At 30.1% G+C, this 18,705-nt stretch overlaps 1 protein-coding gene across 7 annotated transcripts in view; it reads right to left on the reverse strand.

The window, feature by feature from the left end:
• The window catches only part of Ctl1 (choline transporter-like protein 1), a 54,395-nt gene that overhangs the window by 2,406 nt on the left and 33,284 nt on the right, over positions 1-18,705 (reverse strand). For 6 of the 7 annotated variants that reach the window (XM_076491049.1, XM_076491052.1, XM_076491048.1 and 3 more), the window contains 5 exons: positions 15,354-15,488; positions 14,939-15,057; positions 12,169-12,206; positions 8,802-8,930; positions 4,303-4,395 (listed from right to left, as the gene is read on the reverse strand). In XM_076491049.1, the coding sequence (XP_076347164.1) occupies positions 4,303-4,395; positions 8,802-8,930; positions 12,169-12,206; positions 14,939-15,057; positions 15,354-15,488 (514 nt within the window). Of the gene's footprint in view, positions 1-4,302; positions 4,396-8,801; positions 8,931-12,168; positions 12,207-13,535; positions 13,556-14,938; positions 15,058-15,353; positions 15,489-18,705 lie in introns of all 7 variants that reach the window. The other variant, XR_013025481.1, reaches the window with a different exon arrangement.

Below are 18,705 nucleotides of genomic sequence, written 5' to 3' on the forward strand. Positions count from 1 at the left end.
TTACTCAGACTCAGTTAACATTTGTACTTGCATTAACATTTAATTATGTTTTCTGCTTCTTGGTGAAGCCTTCCATCAACATGTTTTGAACCCTATGTGTACAATGAGTGATCAAAGCATGCACCTACATACACCTACATTTAAAATTTACTTGAACAACGTTATTACAATTTATGTCAATAAACCTACCATAAAAATGTAGCTTACAACTCACAGTTTTATATCAAATTTTCTTGAAATTAAAAAATTAAAACCATTTAAATAAATTCTCAATCTTGACTTCTGTGTGTCACAACATACTTCCTATTTTTCTTGTTTTTAGTTTTCTTAACTCCTTTCTAAAGCTGTCAGAGAGAACAATGAATCAAATTACAGATACTGACAAGTAGCCAGTTCAAATCAATAAGATATAAATACATTTGATGATCATCAGTAAGGCTTTTATCATCTTTTCATAACATTAAATGAATTTATCTTTACCAAGTTAGTTTTTTTTGTGTGTATATTTGTAAGCTGTTTGCCTCAGATTGTTTACATGTGACTACTGTTAAGTTCTAAACTGTTAACACAATTTAACACATTTGTAACTCAGAAAATCAGTTAAATTATAGTAATTTTAGGGCATTTTGTGTTATAAATTTCATATTTGAAATGAACATCTAAAAATATTTTGGGATACCAACATCATTACAAAAATGTAGGCCTAAAGTTCCAGTCAAGAGCAAAAGCCTTGATTTCCAAATGTAAGAAAACTTAAAAAAATTATTGTGACAGTTAATATCCTAGTATGATGTTGGTCAAGGTATGTTTAAATTCATTTGTGTTGTGCCTGTAACTCAATTGTTTGTATCCACAAGGCTGTTCAGCTGAGATAAGTGAATTTTGGCATACTCTGAGATTATCCAAGTATAGATGTAAAGAAACAAAACTAAAAGAACCCAATATTGAAAAGTCTAATAGTTTTGGTTTTAACAATAAATATTGTATAACCAACTGTTACAATATGCAATCATTCTAGAAAACATGGTAATTCTCATTTATGTTGTACTTTTTCAACTTTTCATTTTATCCACACTACTTATTTCATTATATTTAAAGTAGCAATAGAGAAAGTATCAAATAAAATATAATGCTTTACTACAAGTGAAATAAAAAAACTTGAGATGAAAATGTATATTTATTCTTAATGTATCAATCTCCTTGGACTCAAAGCGTAATCAGACTGACTCACTTAAATCCACAGACAAATCTTTAGTAAACAATACTTCATTAAAAATTTATTTTCTTTAATACAAAATATTTGTAATGTTTAGTACAAGCCTTTGTAAAGATATACCCAGTGAATCCAGAATTAAAGTAATCAGTGCCCTAATATAGCTTAACAGAAAATAGTGCAAAACACCAACAATATTCAAGTAGGGTTAATTAACCCTTTTGCTATAGGTTCAGTACAACATATGCAAGTTCATCTTCACATTTGCACATAAGTATTTTGTGCTATAATTTTTGATATAGTAAGTGTATCTTCATAAAATTTGGTAGAGTTTTAGTAAAGATTACAAATATTTTGTATATAAAAAAAGGATTTGTAAGGAAATATTTTTGCTAAAAATTTGTTTGTGAAAATAGGGTTTCATTTTTAGTTTGAGTGCAAAGTGCTTTCATGTTATGATTAAAAAACTATTATTTGTTACAGAAATCTCAAGTTTTATTTGCAAAATTTCTCACCTCCTAAATGCATTTCAAATGTTTGTTTTCAGTAAGACTTTTACATTATTTTCTACACTCTAACCATGTGGGGTCTATCATTTAGCTAAGCTCGTAAATATCATAAAAAAAAAAAAATTAACATAAATTATGCTTTTTTTGTGCTAGAATGACAACCTATTATAACATGAAAATACAAATGTTTAGTCTCAGTAGTTTAAGTGTCATAACAACATATATTTACATGTATATTTATTATACTGACCTTCCAGTCATGCCTAACTAATATTACAGAACTTGCATTGATGAGGTGCACATGTGCTCTTGTTAGTATCCAGTAATATAAAACTGACCTTTAGTCTTCTGTGTTTTAGTGAAATAGTATTTTGTAATATACAGTCACATTTTGATTATTATACATTACATGTATGTATAGAATAATTTATTTCTAAGGAATAATAATATAAACTTTTTTTTCTTAAAACATAAAACAATAAATAAATAAAGTACACAACTATCTCTTCTCACTACAACGTTTGTACTCAAGTTATTGCTAGACACAGGTTGCTAAACCTTTCAGAATTTCACATGTGGAGAATATAAAACAAAATTTTTTGTTGACACACACATACAGTTGAACAACAAAACATCTTAAATAACTACACTGATAACACAGAATTACACTAATTTATTAAGCTTAGTAAGTAAAATTTATTTAAATTTAAAAAAATATATGAAACTTCAAACAGACTAAAGACACAACCTACCACCTTGAAAACTTGGATCAAAAAAAAAGTTTTTTCACAGATTAAAATGACTGAGAAAACCACTCTGGGTACATTTTAAGTTGTTGGTTGGTTATTCACATCGTATATAAGGGACCATATCCAAAAATGGAAAGAAGTGAACGGGGCTAATGTGTTTGATTCAGTACAGAAACCATAGCTCAGCAAAATAAATAGATAAGCGGTTCTTATTTTATATTCTAGTTTATCAATATTAGTAATTTGAGTTCCTAATTTGTACAAAACTGTAGACTTAGTATTTTGACAGCACAAACATCAAATTTGAAACAGTGCTGCATATAACATACCATGTGATTCACTAAAATCTGTATTTAAATGTGTTCTTTTAATATTTACTTTTAAATTGAGGAATTAATTCATATATAATATTAAAGTTTCAATTATAATCATCTACAATTTGATTCATAACTTACTGACATATATTCATAAAATACCAGTTCAATAAAATCTTGAATACAAGTCGACAAATGAGATGACATGACCTTTGACCCATGACCTGTCATGAAAGGGTAAAGCAGCTGGGCTTAATTGTTACAATTATCTAGCCATTCCAAAAACTTGAACTACTTAAGGTAATTTCATATATGAATTTTTAAACCATTTACGTGTGTGTGTGTTTATGAAAAACCTACAGATATTAACCTAAACACTTTTTTCAAAATATGTTTTCATATATATTGTCAACTTGTAGTTGAAGTAGCAGAAAACAACAAACACACATTTTAATAACAATAATACTTACAATATGAAGGTTCATGATTTCTGATGAATTTTACAGTTTAAAGATTTTTATGAGAGTAATGAAATAATTTCTGAAATAATAGTACAGAAAATAGCTTGAAGTATCCATTCTTGTGCAATTTAGAAGTTAAACTGATAATGCTGCTCAGAGGTAACAATTAATTTTTATTAGTGGACACTAATATAGGTATATTAAATTGCTAATGCTTACTTATAAGTTTTTTTTATAGAACATATGAGAATAAGACATGACTAAATAAAAAACTATCACATTTTTGTGAAATGTAACAGAAAGTCAATTTTGAAAACAATTATGATATTTAAAAGAAAAATTAAACAAAACAATTTTGTATAAAATATATAAACTTGTTATTTAAGCATGGATTATTTCTAAATAAAAAAGTAGCAACCTGCATATGAAATATTAAGATATATTAATTTTCAACAGTGTCAAGAGCTTTTAATCATAATACCCATTTTCATGTGCACAACATTTTTATGAACATTATCACAAAACATAAATCTAAAATGCATATTATATAAATATTTCAATGTAGTATGTAATTTAACTTTTAGTACTTTGTTTTCCATCATCACTGTACATGGTGTTAGCTTCATAATTATTACTAACATTGTCATATTTGTAATCTCATATGTTAGAACATCCTCTTTTGAAACTTCAGGAAATGTTTCTAAATTAATGTTCATTATATTTTCTAATTCCAAGTTACTCTCAGAACGTAGTAGCTATTTTTCTGCTACCTGACAGGGTATCTGAACACACCACAAAAATATAAATAAAAAGCAATAACTCTCAGAAACTAAACTTCCTCAGTATTTCATTACACAAGAACACATTTTCATTTCTAGTATTAAAAATACATAAAATGCTAATTTTCACATGGGCCTATTACCTTAATCCTGCATGCAGTTTAAGACATCTTTATTCTATTATACCTTTGATTCAAATTGTAGCTTCTGAAAATATTATTGTATTTACTTTTCAAAAATGTTACCATTAATGATAATGAATGGAACATCATCTTACCTCATATACAGACAGCACAGAATGAGCAATGAAGAATGAAAATACACAAGCTGTGAATACAGGAATAGCAAAGAAATGTAGGTCCGGGTTGTGCTGCAAATCATAAAAAAAAAGTGCTTATCTCTGTTGCACAAACAATTTTTACAATATTGGCAATACCGTTCAATCTGTAATTTCTTACACCAACAAACCACAGCCTAACGTATTACGTAGACATTTCATGCCAAACCTGTCAGATGCTCATCAAAACATATTTAATTGATGTTTTCTGTTAATTTATGTATCAACCGATTTTAACATAGCAGAAACAATGCTAAAAAGATATAAAATTATACACTTGAAAATTACACACAAGCCAAAATCACTTAACAACCATAAAAAATACTATCTTTGAACACACTACTATTCATAGAAATAAATCATACCTCCTGGATAAAACAAACATAGATGTTTATATAACCAATATTCATAATTACTAGAGATACTTAGAGAAAAAAAGCCATAACTTAATTTTGTCAGGGATACTGCCCAAAATTAACTGTTGGGATGAAGTTATAAGTAGGTCACTAGAGTTAAATGGTAGGCTTAGTTTAGTATGTAAGGATGAGCAGGCAGGCTGGTTGGACTTGTGGGATTTGTTAAGTGGAAAAAAGGAACTTTTTAGAATGGATGGTTTACATTTAAACCAGGTAGGGACTGGCTTGTTTGTTACAGCTATTAATTCAGCTGTAAGGGAAGTTTTAAACTAGGACTAGACAGCTAGCGAGGGATTAAGATAAACTAAATACAAAAATGATAAGAGGCAGAGAAAAGTTTGGCACAAGTGAAGAGTACAGAAGGTAAGCTTAATTATTGCACTATTATAATGTTAGCAGTATAAGAAATAGAACAGATGACAGAGCACTGGTAGGAATGGAGTATTTCAAAATAATGGGAATAAATGAATCATGGTTAAACATAGACGAATTTGATGACAGATAAACAAGATTACAGACTATTTAACAGGGACTGAGTATTCAAGAAGGGTGGAAGAGTGACTTTATATGTAAAATGTGAGTTACATCATGTTGAATACATTTGGATTTCTATTAGTGAATATAAAGGGAAAAAGCCTTTAATGTGAATTTGTTACACACCACCAGATGATACTGATGAAATAAGTGAGAAACTTTACAACAGGTTTAAGATTTCAGCTGTTAATGAAGTAATAATTATGAGTGATTTTAATCTCAAACATATAGACTGGGAAATGTTAGAATCAAACCATGAGTGACATAGAATTTTGGAACCTGTTCAAGATGGCTTTTATCACCACTTAGTCAAGGCACCAACAATGTTATTTTAGATCTATTGTTAACTTCTAATAAAGAAACAGTTGAGCATATTCAAACTGGGGAACATCCAGGAAGAAGTGATCATTGCTCTACGAGGTTCAGTGTTTTGCTGCATACAGAGATAAACAATATTTTGGTTACAAATTTCAAAAAAAGTAAATCTTGACACAATCTGACAAGAGTTATCTGTTGGGAACTGTGCAGCTGAGTTATTTGGAGACACTGATCATATGTAAAAGCTTTTTAAATATTCAAAATAAACACATTTCTCATAGAAAGAAAGTGGTAGCTGCAAGTAAAAAAAAACCTGGTTGACTTGCAAAGATAAAATAAAAGAAAAGCATCATAAATTTAAGAAACTTAAACTGACTGGTATATGACAGATTTCTTAGAATATTATAGAAAACCAAGACATTTAATGAAACAGGAATTTAGGACATTAAAAATATGTATGAGGAAAGGTTAACTGAAAATCTAAAACAGGAATAATTTCTTTAAATACATTAAGGGTAACCAAAATGTTAGAATGGGGATAAGATATTCAAGGTATGAAACAAGGAAGGCTAGTTAGTATCTCATGAGTACATGATTTCTGGATTATCAAGTTTTTAATAACAAAGATTTAAGGAGTGTTCCACATCTTGAACATGTAATAAATGGAAAAAAAGATCAAATAAAATGGCTACATTAATTTTGAGCTGGTTAAGAAAAGTTTAAGACTGATAAGTATCCTGAGTCAGATGACATTTCCCCAAGGGTTTTACAGATGTTAAAGATTGGATGTGTGAGCCACTTGCTACTATTTATTGTTAATTCTTGAATAGTGGGCAGGTACTAGAGAATTGGAAGTTGGCTAATATAACTCCTTTTCTCAAGGAAAGTGACAAAAATTGACCCAGTATTTATAGATCCATTAGACTTTCATCATTTGTGGGAAAAGTTTTGGAAAGTCTGATAAAAGATGCTTCACAAAGTTAATTAACAAAGTTTAGAATTTTATTGGATAGTCCACATGGTTTCACTAAGGGAAAATCTTGCCTTACAAATCTTTTGACATTCTTTGGATAAAAGTTATAGGTGAGGGTAAGGGTGTATATTTGGTGTATCTGGGTTTCTAGAAAGCACTTGATAAGATGTGACCTAAAAGGCATGTAAAGAAATTCTCTATAGGTGTGGGGAATAAGTTAGCAGATTGGATAGAAAAAAGCAGAGGGTTGTTACAAATGGAACTTAGTCAAACCGAATTAATGCCACAAGTGTGAAACCTCAGAGCTAAGTCTTAAAACCTTTGCTCTTCTTGATTTGCATCAGTGACACAGATGAAAGAATGGTTAAAAAGTTACTTAAATTTGCAAATGGTATTAAGGTCTTGCTAGCTGTGAGAAGGATGCTGCTGATTTACAGAAGGATTTAGATCATTTAGCAAGTTGGAAAAACAAATGACAGATGGCTGGTATGGGTATTAACACTTTTAATAAAGCTTTAGTAGTAAAAGTGTTAATACCCATACCAGCTGTCCTGAGATATATTTTTACTTCTAGTGGCCTTCTTGTCATCACAAAATGGCGGATGTGTTTTCGTTTCAATAAAAGCAAAATAATGCATACAGGTTATCATGATTTTAATGACAAGTATAATTTGGATACAAATAACTTTAACAGTGTTATGAATAAAAATGATCTTGGTGTAATAGTTGATCAGTCTCTGAAGCCATCCGCACAGCACGTTGCTACTAGTGGTAGGGTGAATAAAATTTTATATTGTATCAACAGAAATATTGAATACATGTCTAAAGAGTTTATAATTTAATTGTATAAGTCACTGAAGGGCCAAATTTGGAGTACTGTATACAGTCTTGAATTCCTTAGACTAAGACAAAATACTGAATTGATGGAAAAGGTTCAGAGAAGTATTACTAGAATGATGCTTATAATAGAAAGTTTATCATACAAAGAGAAGCTGAAATGTCTCAAACTGTTTACTCTTGAAATAAGAAAAGTTAAAGAGAATTTGATTAAGGTGTTTAAGATTATAAAGGGAATTCGTTGTGTTGATGCATCCTCTTTTTTCTTACTTAACAGTGAGAACAGTACAAACACAAATGTAAAATCTGGCAGCTTTAGAGTCATCTTCAACACTGTTTTATTTTTCTAACAGGGTGGTTGGCCTTTGGAACGAGTTGCCTTCAGATGTTGTAGAGGCTGTAAATTTAAGTGGGTTTAAGGAAAAGCTTGATAAGCATATGAATAATAAGAGCTGGCTTTAAGACTTTTTAAAATTGGTTTAGTTTAGAGAACAGAACAGTTGAGATGAACCAATAGGTCAATTGTTCTCTCAAAATGTTATATTTGTCATAAAACATTATGTTAGGCTTATAATGCTTTTTAACACTGCATTCTTAAACTAGTCCTTTGTGTGTATTTTCAAGAATCAGAAGTGTCTATAATAACAGTGTTCCAACCACACTGTATTTGTCATATCCATTCACACGGATGTTACCTACCATAAATCCAGAGTTCTTCAGGCCAGTGGCATATGGTAGTGGTCTGAATACTATTTATATAAACCATTTGTAACAACAACAATCATTATGATGTGATTGTCTTTTAAAAGTTGTTAGGCTTATTAATAATAGAAAATAAATGATCTTATAAAACCAAAATACTGTTTTAATTTAATTACATACTCAACATTTCACTTTACATTAAGTGTCTAATTAAATAAAAGCAATATTTTGGTATTTTAAGGTTGTTTATTTTTAGTATTAATACATTTTCTCGACACCAATGTGCACTACAGAAATTAAATAATTATGTTGCGCTTAACATATCTTATGTTAATTAACTACACTATGTTTTGTCAGCTTCTGAAAGGCATTTAAGTCAATATGGACACGTGTACACAGATTAAATGAAAATAAACTAGTCAAATATGATAACTTGGTATTAGGGATCAACAATTTATGAAGCCTAGCCAGTTTAATGGTTAACTTACATTTGATTTTAAAATTGTATAACTAGTAAACAGAAGAATGATTAGAGAAAACATAATAAATAGAAACTATCAAGTACTTCATCAGCAATATAAAACAGCCAAATAAATTAATTTAAATGTTTTAAACACATAATTACAACAAGAATGTTTTGATAATTATACAATATTTACCATCATGACTAAGATTCCAACACAGGCAGTAAGCACAGTCACAGCAAATTTTCCTAAAAATAGTATGAAGTCTCCAACACTGTTGATAGTTGCAACTCTCAAGGCATTAGTTACCAGGGTATTAAAAGCCTGAAAAATAAAGCATCATTCCTCTTAACATCTTGCAAAATCTCTCCACAGATGGCACTTATAATACATCCAAAGCAGACTGACATAAAATACAAATGGTTCATTACATTGTATCAAAATAATTTTAAGTATGGAAATCAGCAAGTTATATGACAACCCAAGCTCATAAAAGTCATGGTGGTATGCAACATTTTAAAAATGCAAGGTAACATAATTTGGTGTTTTAAATATAGTGTGATGCCACTGAAAATTGACAGATCTTAGGAAAGGTACATAACAACCTATTTCAAAGCAAAATTTTCACAAGAAATGGAGCATAGAGATAAGAAAAATAAAAGTTTCAGTGACATTAGCAAACAAAGAAATGAGCTTTAACTTTTCAGATGAGGGCCATCTAGAGAAAGAGAAGTGAAATAAGTCATATCCCAGCCAAAGTAAGCAAATTGTGGCTTCTTGTAACAGGTGAGAATCAACAAACACAAAATTCTGTAAAAAAAGCCATCCACATACCCCAGGAAACAGTACACAACGTAACAAATAAGACAAACAGTATAGGGGTTTAACAAGGTTAACATACTCCTAAACTGAAAATGTATTTCCAATAATACTTAGCTGTTTTCACAATTTTCCTTCTTTGTCCTGACAAAGAGTCTGGTGTTAAAGATGGAGTCAGTCTCGAAAAAGTGTAACATTACAGTTCCAGGCTAGAGGGTGCACTGACGTAATTAGAGAATGTCATGAGAAGCATATTACTGAGGGCAAGCAGAAAAACCTGACTAATGCTTAGATGGGCAAAGGAAGAAACCCTGGCAGTTGAGTAATATATATATATATATAAATAAAACCACACAAAACCACACTCCCGTCTATAGCTATAGTTTCACAACGAGAAGGTGGAGGGGCCAGTGAGGGTACTATCTATACTGAAAGTGTCTGCACAGATCATGTGTATGTAACAGATGATTGGCACCCTGGTGGGGGAACCGTACTACATCCAGAACAGGTACGCTCTCCAACCTGTACTTAATTTCTATATCGTGAGTGAAACTGTACATGAGTGATCACCACTACAAGGCAACCCCAAACAATTAGCCAAGGTTTCACTACTCGGGGTTGAAAGTAAGGGGTCTTGGTCCCTAAATCCAATGTTAGTGGATATGGCAATTGCATCACAATGTTCTATTTATACATAATTATAAGTGGATCCCAACCTGTAGCCACAAAGTGATGTATTCCAAACCCTCAGAATCATGATGAAAAATTAAGCAACAATGAAGTGGACAAACTTTGTCTTCCACCTGAAGTAGTCTGAAACACAACACTCCAGGCTCAGAATGACAGGACTGTGTATGTCTTACTCAATCAAAGGAAACAGAACTCATCTGGTCTGGAATCATTCATTCCCAAACTGTGTGAACAAAGTAAATTCCACTTATCCCTAAAAGTATGGGAAGGATGTGAAACCATTGTGCTTAACACTTTTGCCTTTGCAGGTTAAAGTGCGCATCTGTAGCATTATTTTCAAAATTTTTATTAAATAACATTTTTACTACTAATATTAATGAGGCTAGGATCAAAATAGAGTTTATAATTTAAGTCTTAAAATTATACGTTTTACTTTCCTAATTTAAAAGGAGATGCAAAGAAAAAGTTAAGTATCTGTTTTTGTGTGTCACATAACACGGATAGTTGTCTTATTACTCAGTTTCTACTTTATTATGCCTACCATACAACATGCACAAGTATCTAATAAATTAGAAACTCAATATGAGATACAAACAAGCTAAATATAAAATAAAAATCTCCCACCTCTATGATTTGCTGAGATATCAATATATTTAGCAAATCTACTTGAGCGGTTATGCCTTTAAAACCAATCATTTGAAAGTTTTTAACTAGTACCACCTATTAGGAAGTAGCTCAAGTTTATAACCAATAGAAAGATAATTTCCCATCTACATAATTATGTTGTTTATGAGTGACATGAAAATGAAAGAAAGTTTTGCTGAAACTGTAAATGTGTGATCAATAAGTCATTGCTCTAAATAGAAATGGGATTATTTTTCAACCCACATGTATTTAGAGACCTTACCAAATTACAGGGATTTTGAGGATACTGATACTGCACAATTTGATACTTTTATTTTTCAAAAGTTGATGTTTGAAGCCAACAAAAATTATTATTTCTACACACCCCACCTGCAAGTCTAGACAAGGGTTCGGATAGGTATGCCAGAGTGCAGAATTTCATAACATAGGTGCGTACACAAAATCAATGTTTTTCAATGCATTTCTCATTTACTTTCTATGTTTTAAGAAATAACTAAAATTTAAACATTTATGAGTAAACAGTAATATGCATATGTATATTTATACACACATGTAACATATAGTAGCCATAATAGTATACTTTTGTAGACCAATACATAATTACACCTACTGTATTTGTATTATTCTAATTGTCTAAATCGAGGTAAATTTAAAACCACACTTGAAACTTGACAACTTTAAAACAAGAGGGTAGTAAGTTTTATAAGTAAGTGCCCAAATAACACCATACACATGTTGTGAAATTCGACAGACATCAAACACATGAGCAACAGTACTGAAACACGAGAGATGTAAATAAATTGGTGAGGCTCAAAACCTACAATGTTTATTGGATCAGCACAACTTTGAACCACATAATAGTTTTCACACATTCTAATTGTAATTTTATTACCCTTGGAAATTTCTTTTTTAAATGTTGTTGGAAACATAAGCCACTTAGTCCAATATTGTGTTCTTGGAACAAGGGCATGTATGAATGATACTTTCCTGTTTTGCACATGCAGACCTAAAAACTATAATTATTATTCAAGCCAAAATACAGCTATTATCTGAGCTACAACATAGATATTATTTCAAGACTTGAAGTTTAAAACTTAAAGTTTCTGAATATTGATGGGTACAAAATGTATATCTTTGCATCAGAGAGAAAAACAAAACAGCCTAAATGTTGCAGGAGTGAATTGGGAATATTCATTGTGCAGCAACAAATAATTATACCCCTAAATTTATTTTTTTTATATATATATATATATATATATATATATATATAAACATCTCTCAGTAGATTACAAATATTTGAGGTAAAGTAAAAACTAACAGAATACGTAACAAAAAATAATGCTTTAATTATGGAGATACTTCTTAAAATTATCTATTAATTTAACTTCTCAAAATAAAACCTACTTACAGACTGTGCAGAATGGCAAAAGCCTGTTCCTCTAATCGCTGAAAGTAAAAAGACAGTGCATTAAAATGTTAGAACTTTAGCTACATTCCTCCAAGTAAACACTACAGATAGTTAAAACAAAAACACTACAACCATAGGACTTTTTCTGTTCTGTAGCAATTACCAATGAGTTAGTAAAGTCTTTCACAGGTACAGACTACGACTTTTATCAAACACTTTTGGGTCTTTATCATTATACAATCAAATATTACACTCAGGCTCACAAACTAAACAAAAGCTCCTCAGTAGAAAAAGCTAAGTACTGAGAATGTATGACATTTTAAAAGTTAAACTATTAAACCACATTTCTTTCAAAACCAGAAAAAATAGGTTTTACACAAGCTACTTGTGTAAAAGTATGCAAAGTGAACCCTAGTTAGTCAAGACATTAATAACCTAAATTATTCAAAATCTGGATCATTTTTCATGTGAATAAATCCTTCACAAAGAAAAGTTTAATGAATAATCCATATATTTACATTCTGAATCAAAATAGTTATTTCTATTGTAACAAACATGCATTTTATATGGAAACATGATTCAGTAATCTGTACATAACTCCACAAGAGTCATAGTAAAAGTCAATCAACACTAACATTTACAAACCAGCTGCAACTGTAATGAGTATCAGTTTGAGACAATTGTTGTAAAAATGATCTTCACAGTAAGGACGTCTGTATGAATTATGACAGATATTGAAAGATCAGCATGGTGATTTATCCTGCAGTGATGTCATGTCACACTGCTCCAGAACAAAGCAGCATAGAAATACCAGCATCATTGTTTTCAGAAGAAAACAATGCATTTACTATGAACTTTGTATCATAAAGTAAGTTATTAATTTGAACAATGACAATCTAAGTTAAGATAATGACATAATATGCCACTTTGATTATGCAATCACATAATTATTAACAACATAGAAATTAATCAATTATCTGCCAAATGTATTGCACATACAATTATTTCTTGTTTTCCAGTGGCACCTCCATCCTCACTACTTCATATCTGACATTTATTGATTTACAGTACATTAATCACCATATCTAGTCATATATCTTGATGTCTTGATAATTCTGAAGAAATACTTCATTATGTAAGTGCATTTGATTATATGCACACAGATATTAAAACAAAAACTGAAAATTAGCTTCAGAATTTTCCAATCAATTCTATTTCTCTTGATGTTTTCCCCTCCCTAATAGAGAGAATGCATTTGTAGTCTTGAAACCAATACTTAGCCAATTAACATTATTTTGGTACACTGATATCACAGCAAGTGATGTATTTGTTAGACTTTCCCTTAATTGATATGAGAGTTCACTTACCTCAATAGCACCTAGGCAGACTGTAGAGGCAACAATATCCTTGGATTAACATATATTTAAATATAAAGATGTCTTTTTTTTAAACTTTGTAAAATTAAGTCACATTTGAACAGGGTTAACATACTTCACTGAAAGCCAAAGATGTAAGGGGGTAGCAAAAATCTTATATATTTTGTTCTTTTTTAAAATACAACAACAACTGGTTTTTGTGTCGTCATTAAAACAAAACAGAATGGTGTTGTAAATTAGGTATTCTAACCTATACATTTCTGAGTAGAAATCAACATTTACTTGTCAACTGTGACAACATAAAACCTATAGCCTACCTACACCACTTCCCCATGTAATGGGTACACATATAACAAGTTGGGGTGTTATGCTGCCAGTTAGAAAACTTATGTAATTGTCATTGCAGGAAAGTACAGAAAAAAAAAATCTGTCAAAATGAACTGGCTAAAGAGTATGCTTATTTATTCAAATACTGAAGTAAAGCTACACAAGGGTTATCTACATTAGATGAAAATAGATTAGAGGGAAGGCAGACAAGTCAATAACATTTGCCACCACCACTGGCATCATACTATAATGGAACTCTTGCTTATATGATACTGGAAAATCTTTTTTATTACACAACATGTAACCCCCAACTTCACAAAATTTTATCCTGCATGCATGTAGGTTTGCAATAGAGGTCACAATTTTCCTATTTCACCTCCATTTTTTGTAATGGAGAACTATTTTTCTCCATTCTCAGGGTGCAGATCATGAATACACCATACATGGACCCACTGCACTGATACCATGAGTCACCAACTAGTACTCCTAATTAAAAAGTGCCATTTAACAGTCTCTTATAATCACCCACAACCTAAAAGTGTAGAGTTCAACTTTTTCCATGCCAGTAAGATATCAATTAAAGAATGTGAGATCCAAATTACATAAATTCAAGTGCTTAAATCAGTGAATATCTGATAAACTGAAACTTTAGCTAGATGATCAAACTATTTACAAAGTTCTCTAACTTATGTAGGGAAATTAATATTTTTAGTTTGAAAACATAAACTAACAGTTATTGGTGATACTGATAAGATCTTGTACATTATAAGAATCAGTTAGTTATTTCTGATTTTTTTTTTTAAACTAGAACAACTCAAAATTAATTAAATTCCCATCAAAATTCTTAATAGATGGCACAAACTTTTGTATAATAAAATCTTCAAAAAAAAAAGTAACAACTTACTCTGTAAAAACTGTGGACATACACTAACTAAGTCTGTAAATTAAAAACACCATTTAAAATAATGCTAGATATTTTTAGTTGCAAATACTGCCACTGTAAAAAACAGGAATTACCTAATCTTTTTCATTAAGAAAATTTACTTGAAAATGATTAAGAAACTTACCTACAACGGTGTATGCATTATGATTCAAATATCTAATGAATTTCTCCAGACACCAAAGGCAACAACTACAGCATTTATAGCAGCAGGAAGCAATGATATTATTTTCATATTTCTTCAGACTGAAAGGATTACAGAACCACTATAAACAAAAAATTATGTTGGTTTAACAGAAATAGATATTTTAAGTTCTTTTCAATCATAAAATCAAATGACTTCAGGCAAGTATTCCTTTCATTCACAAGAAAAGCAAGTAAAATAACTTACTTGTTGGAATTGCATTAGCAAAATTGTTTGATTACATTGTACATTTTAAGCAATTAAAAAACAAACCCAAAAGCATTTGTAATGCATTTATCCTGAACTAACCTACTGAATATTGTAAAGTAGCAAAACAAATTCTAATACAATAACATACCTTCTTTTCAGGAAAGACAAGATAATGCGGGGCACTTTAAAAATCGTTATTAGAAAAGATCCCAGTGCAACAGACCCCAAGTGGTAAAATATTAGATGAAACACAGACTTTCCAATAGGACAGTGTAGTTCATTCCTGTAAACCACATTATTTTAATTCCAATCTCAACATGTAATTATATTACAGAAAGAAAATTTTAATTTTCCAACAGTTATTATTAATAATAAAAAAAACAACTTTCATGCACATCATGATCAATAGGACAAATTTACGATTAAACAGGAACGTTATAAACGACAGTCATTATTCAACCTTTCTATGAAAGGTCAACACATAATTATTAGATAACACTTTTTTATTATGATAAAATAGTACATTGTTCATTCTCGTGTTTTAAAGATCAATGTAAAATTATTACATGAAACTTTACAATGGTAAAAGAGTAACACTGACTTCGTGGCTATTTAGGTGGAAATTTTGGTACAAAAATATTGCAACAACTTGAAATATTGGTGAGCTAGCCCTTCTGATGGCAGAATAAGAATCATCAACAGAACATTTGACTATTATGCTACTTACAGGTTCTCTGCTGTGGCAATATTTTTCATGAAACTGAATATCTTGATAGTTTTTGAAAACCTCAAAAACCTAGGTTAGGTGTGTATAAAATTCTCCTAGACTGTTATAAGAGAAACTTGAAACTATTACGAGCAATAGCTAATATGTGGTCATTCCTACATAATGAGTACTACTCCACTTAATGATTGTCAATTTGAAAGTGAAATTTATTTATAATAAGGCTGCAAATAAATCTGTCTAGTGCACTATTCCAAACTAAACAAAGTGTTTAGTTTCAGCCAGTTGGTTTATTTGGATTTTTCGAGGTATAAGAAAATTACATATACATTTACTTTTTGTAAAATGTTCAGACATCAGTGACAGAACAAAGAGCAAAAAGATTCATAATCTTATACAAGTATGTACCAATTAAGAGTAAACATCATCTTATTACTTAACCAATTATTACATGATCAATTACAATAGTTGATATTTCAAAGCTTTTCCTTATAATTATACCTAAGGAATTTTATATTGACTTGCAATCTGGTAATGAAACTTTCAAAAATGCATCAGGACCCTGTACTACAGAAAATTTATTTAAACAAAGACATTTTAACTTGACGGTAAACAATAAAATGCTATATTTATGAGATTTAATCTAATTTAACATAAAATATGATGAATTAGATAATTATTACCAAATAAAATAACAGAATAACTTATCAAAATACACCAATAAATGGCATAGCTAAGAAGCATGGTTTGTATGCATGTGATTGCCTGTCGTCAGATTTTTTTATTTTTTTTTTTAAAAGCAGTAGCATAAATCCACTAAATGCTTCTATATTCACAGATAATCTGTTAATTTTCTCTGATTTTATGACCACTTCTTCAAATTTCCAGACTTTTTTCTGTAATATTTTTCAACTGTTACTGATGTACTGTTTCTGTACATTTTTTTTACTCCAAAAAAAATAAACAAAAGCTATGAAACATTATTTTCACTTGTTTCCAACCTTTTACTTGTAGGTTCTATTTTGGGACCATCTATCTAATTCATATAAAAGCCAGTTATTTTTTTGCAATGCTCCATTTGTATGTTTTGCTTAGCAACAAAACTATAACCTGATATTCTAGTCTTAAGTATGTATAACACTCAGAACATTCAAGAGGACTGGCTTGAAATCTATTTTTTTAGATTATTTTACATTTTAGTTTTACGTATACCCTTAGTACAATTTTAAAACTTTTCAAAGTCCTTTAAGAACATCTAAGCTGAAGGTTAGTGAATATTGTCAATATGTTTTATATCAGAAAATTTTGAGTTTTATTATTAGTTGTTTTTCTTCTGTGACAATTTTTATCATAAACCTCAGGCCTGCTGGTGTTGGTGCTTCATCATTTGGTGTTAAACCAATATTTTTGGGTTATAATAACTAGAAAAATAAATTATGATACATGTGAAATATCAATGGATATGTGAAATCTTCTATTTACCCAAGAGCCACTTGAGTAAGACAACTCGATGAATTAGATAAGTCAAGTATACTTCAACAATTTTTACTGAGATGTTATGGATAAAGGTTTGGGTTGAAAAACTATATTAGTGAAATCTTAGATTCCTACTACCTAGTTGTTTATCAATACCTCAGGATAACTGGAGTTACAGGGCCTAAGAATGAAGACAATCTTAACATAATAATATATACACATAAAAGCAAGTTTCCCTTCTGTGTGTACGTAATGCTCATATTATAGACCATTAAGTTTCACCACTATTTTTGACTTTTTTGAAAGTGTGCTTGAAAATTACTTTCATATTATAACTGTGTGATTATTTTTCTGTTATAATGAAGTGGAAAGATTGGTAAACAAAACTCACTGAAGGAAGATTAAGAGGCCCAGTCTGTAGTTTGTTGTCAAATTCAACAAAGCTATTATAAATATAATAACCAGTTTGGAAATTCCCTACAGAAAACTATCATAAATAATTACACATGATAACCCCACACTTACTTGGCCCATCACATCTTATCTTTGAATTGTGAACTAAAAACTTGACAATATCGATAAAGCTGAATGACCAGACCACTGACCACAGTCATATTCATCTGAATGATCACTGACTACTGTCTCATGTAATCTTAATAATCATATATGAAAATTGCTGTTGAATGTACAAATTACACTTACTATTCAATTTCAAAAATGCAAAAATATTTCAAAAGTCAGTAATTGAATGGTAAGTGTAATTTGCACATCCAACGGCAATTTTGATATATGATTATTAAGATTACATGAGACCATACATACAGTATGATTCTTTTTTCCAAAGTAAACACCAGACATTGGTATAACAATAAAATAATACATCTAATCTAATAAAAATGTGGCATTCTACTAATTCACATACACATAAATTAAAATCAGTTGACTGACACCTATGGTAGAAATTTTATTAGTTGGCAATTACCAAACACTCCACCAGATGAAGCTAATAAGATTAAAAGATTGATGCACACATACAATTAAATTTATGTTTACTTAAAAAAATATTGCTCAAAATTATATTGTTTTTTAAAACTACTTATGCAAATTACTTGATGCACTTTCAAAAACTTGAAATTCTAGTTTTATAATTCAATTCCTCTCAAATTTCATTTATCTGTGTGATACCACACCTTATCAAAAAATGTATTTCTCTGTATGATGTATACATAATTTTTACCCTTCCTTTTTATTGCTTAATCAGAATGCCTTACAACAGCTTCCAAAGCATGGCTAAAATAAA

Source organism: Tachypleus tridentatus, chromosome 2, assembly GCF_004210375.1.
Source record: "Tachypleus tridentatus isolate NWPU-2018 chromosome 2, ASM421037v1, whole genome shotgun sequence".
Taxonomy (NCBI): Eukaryota; Metazoa; Arthropoda; class Merostomata; order Xiphosura; family Limulidae; genus Tachypleus; species Tachypleus tridentatus.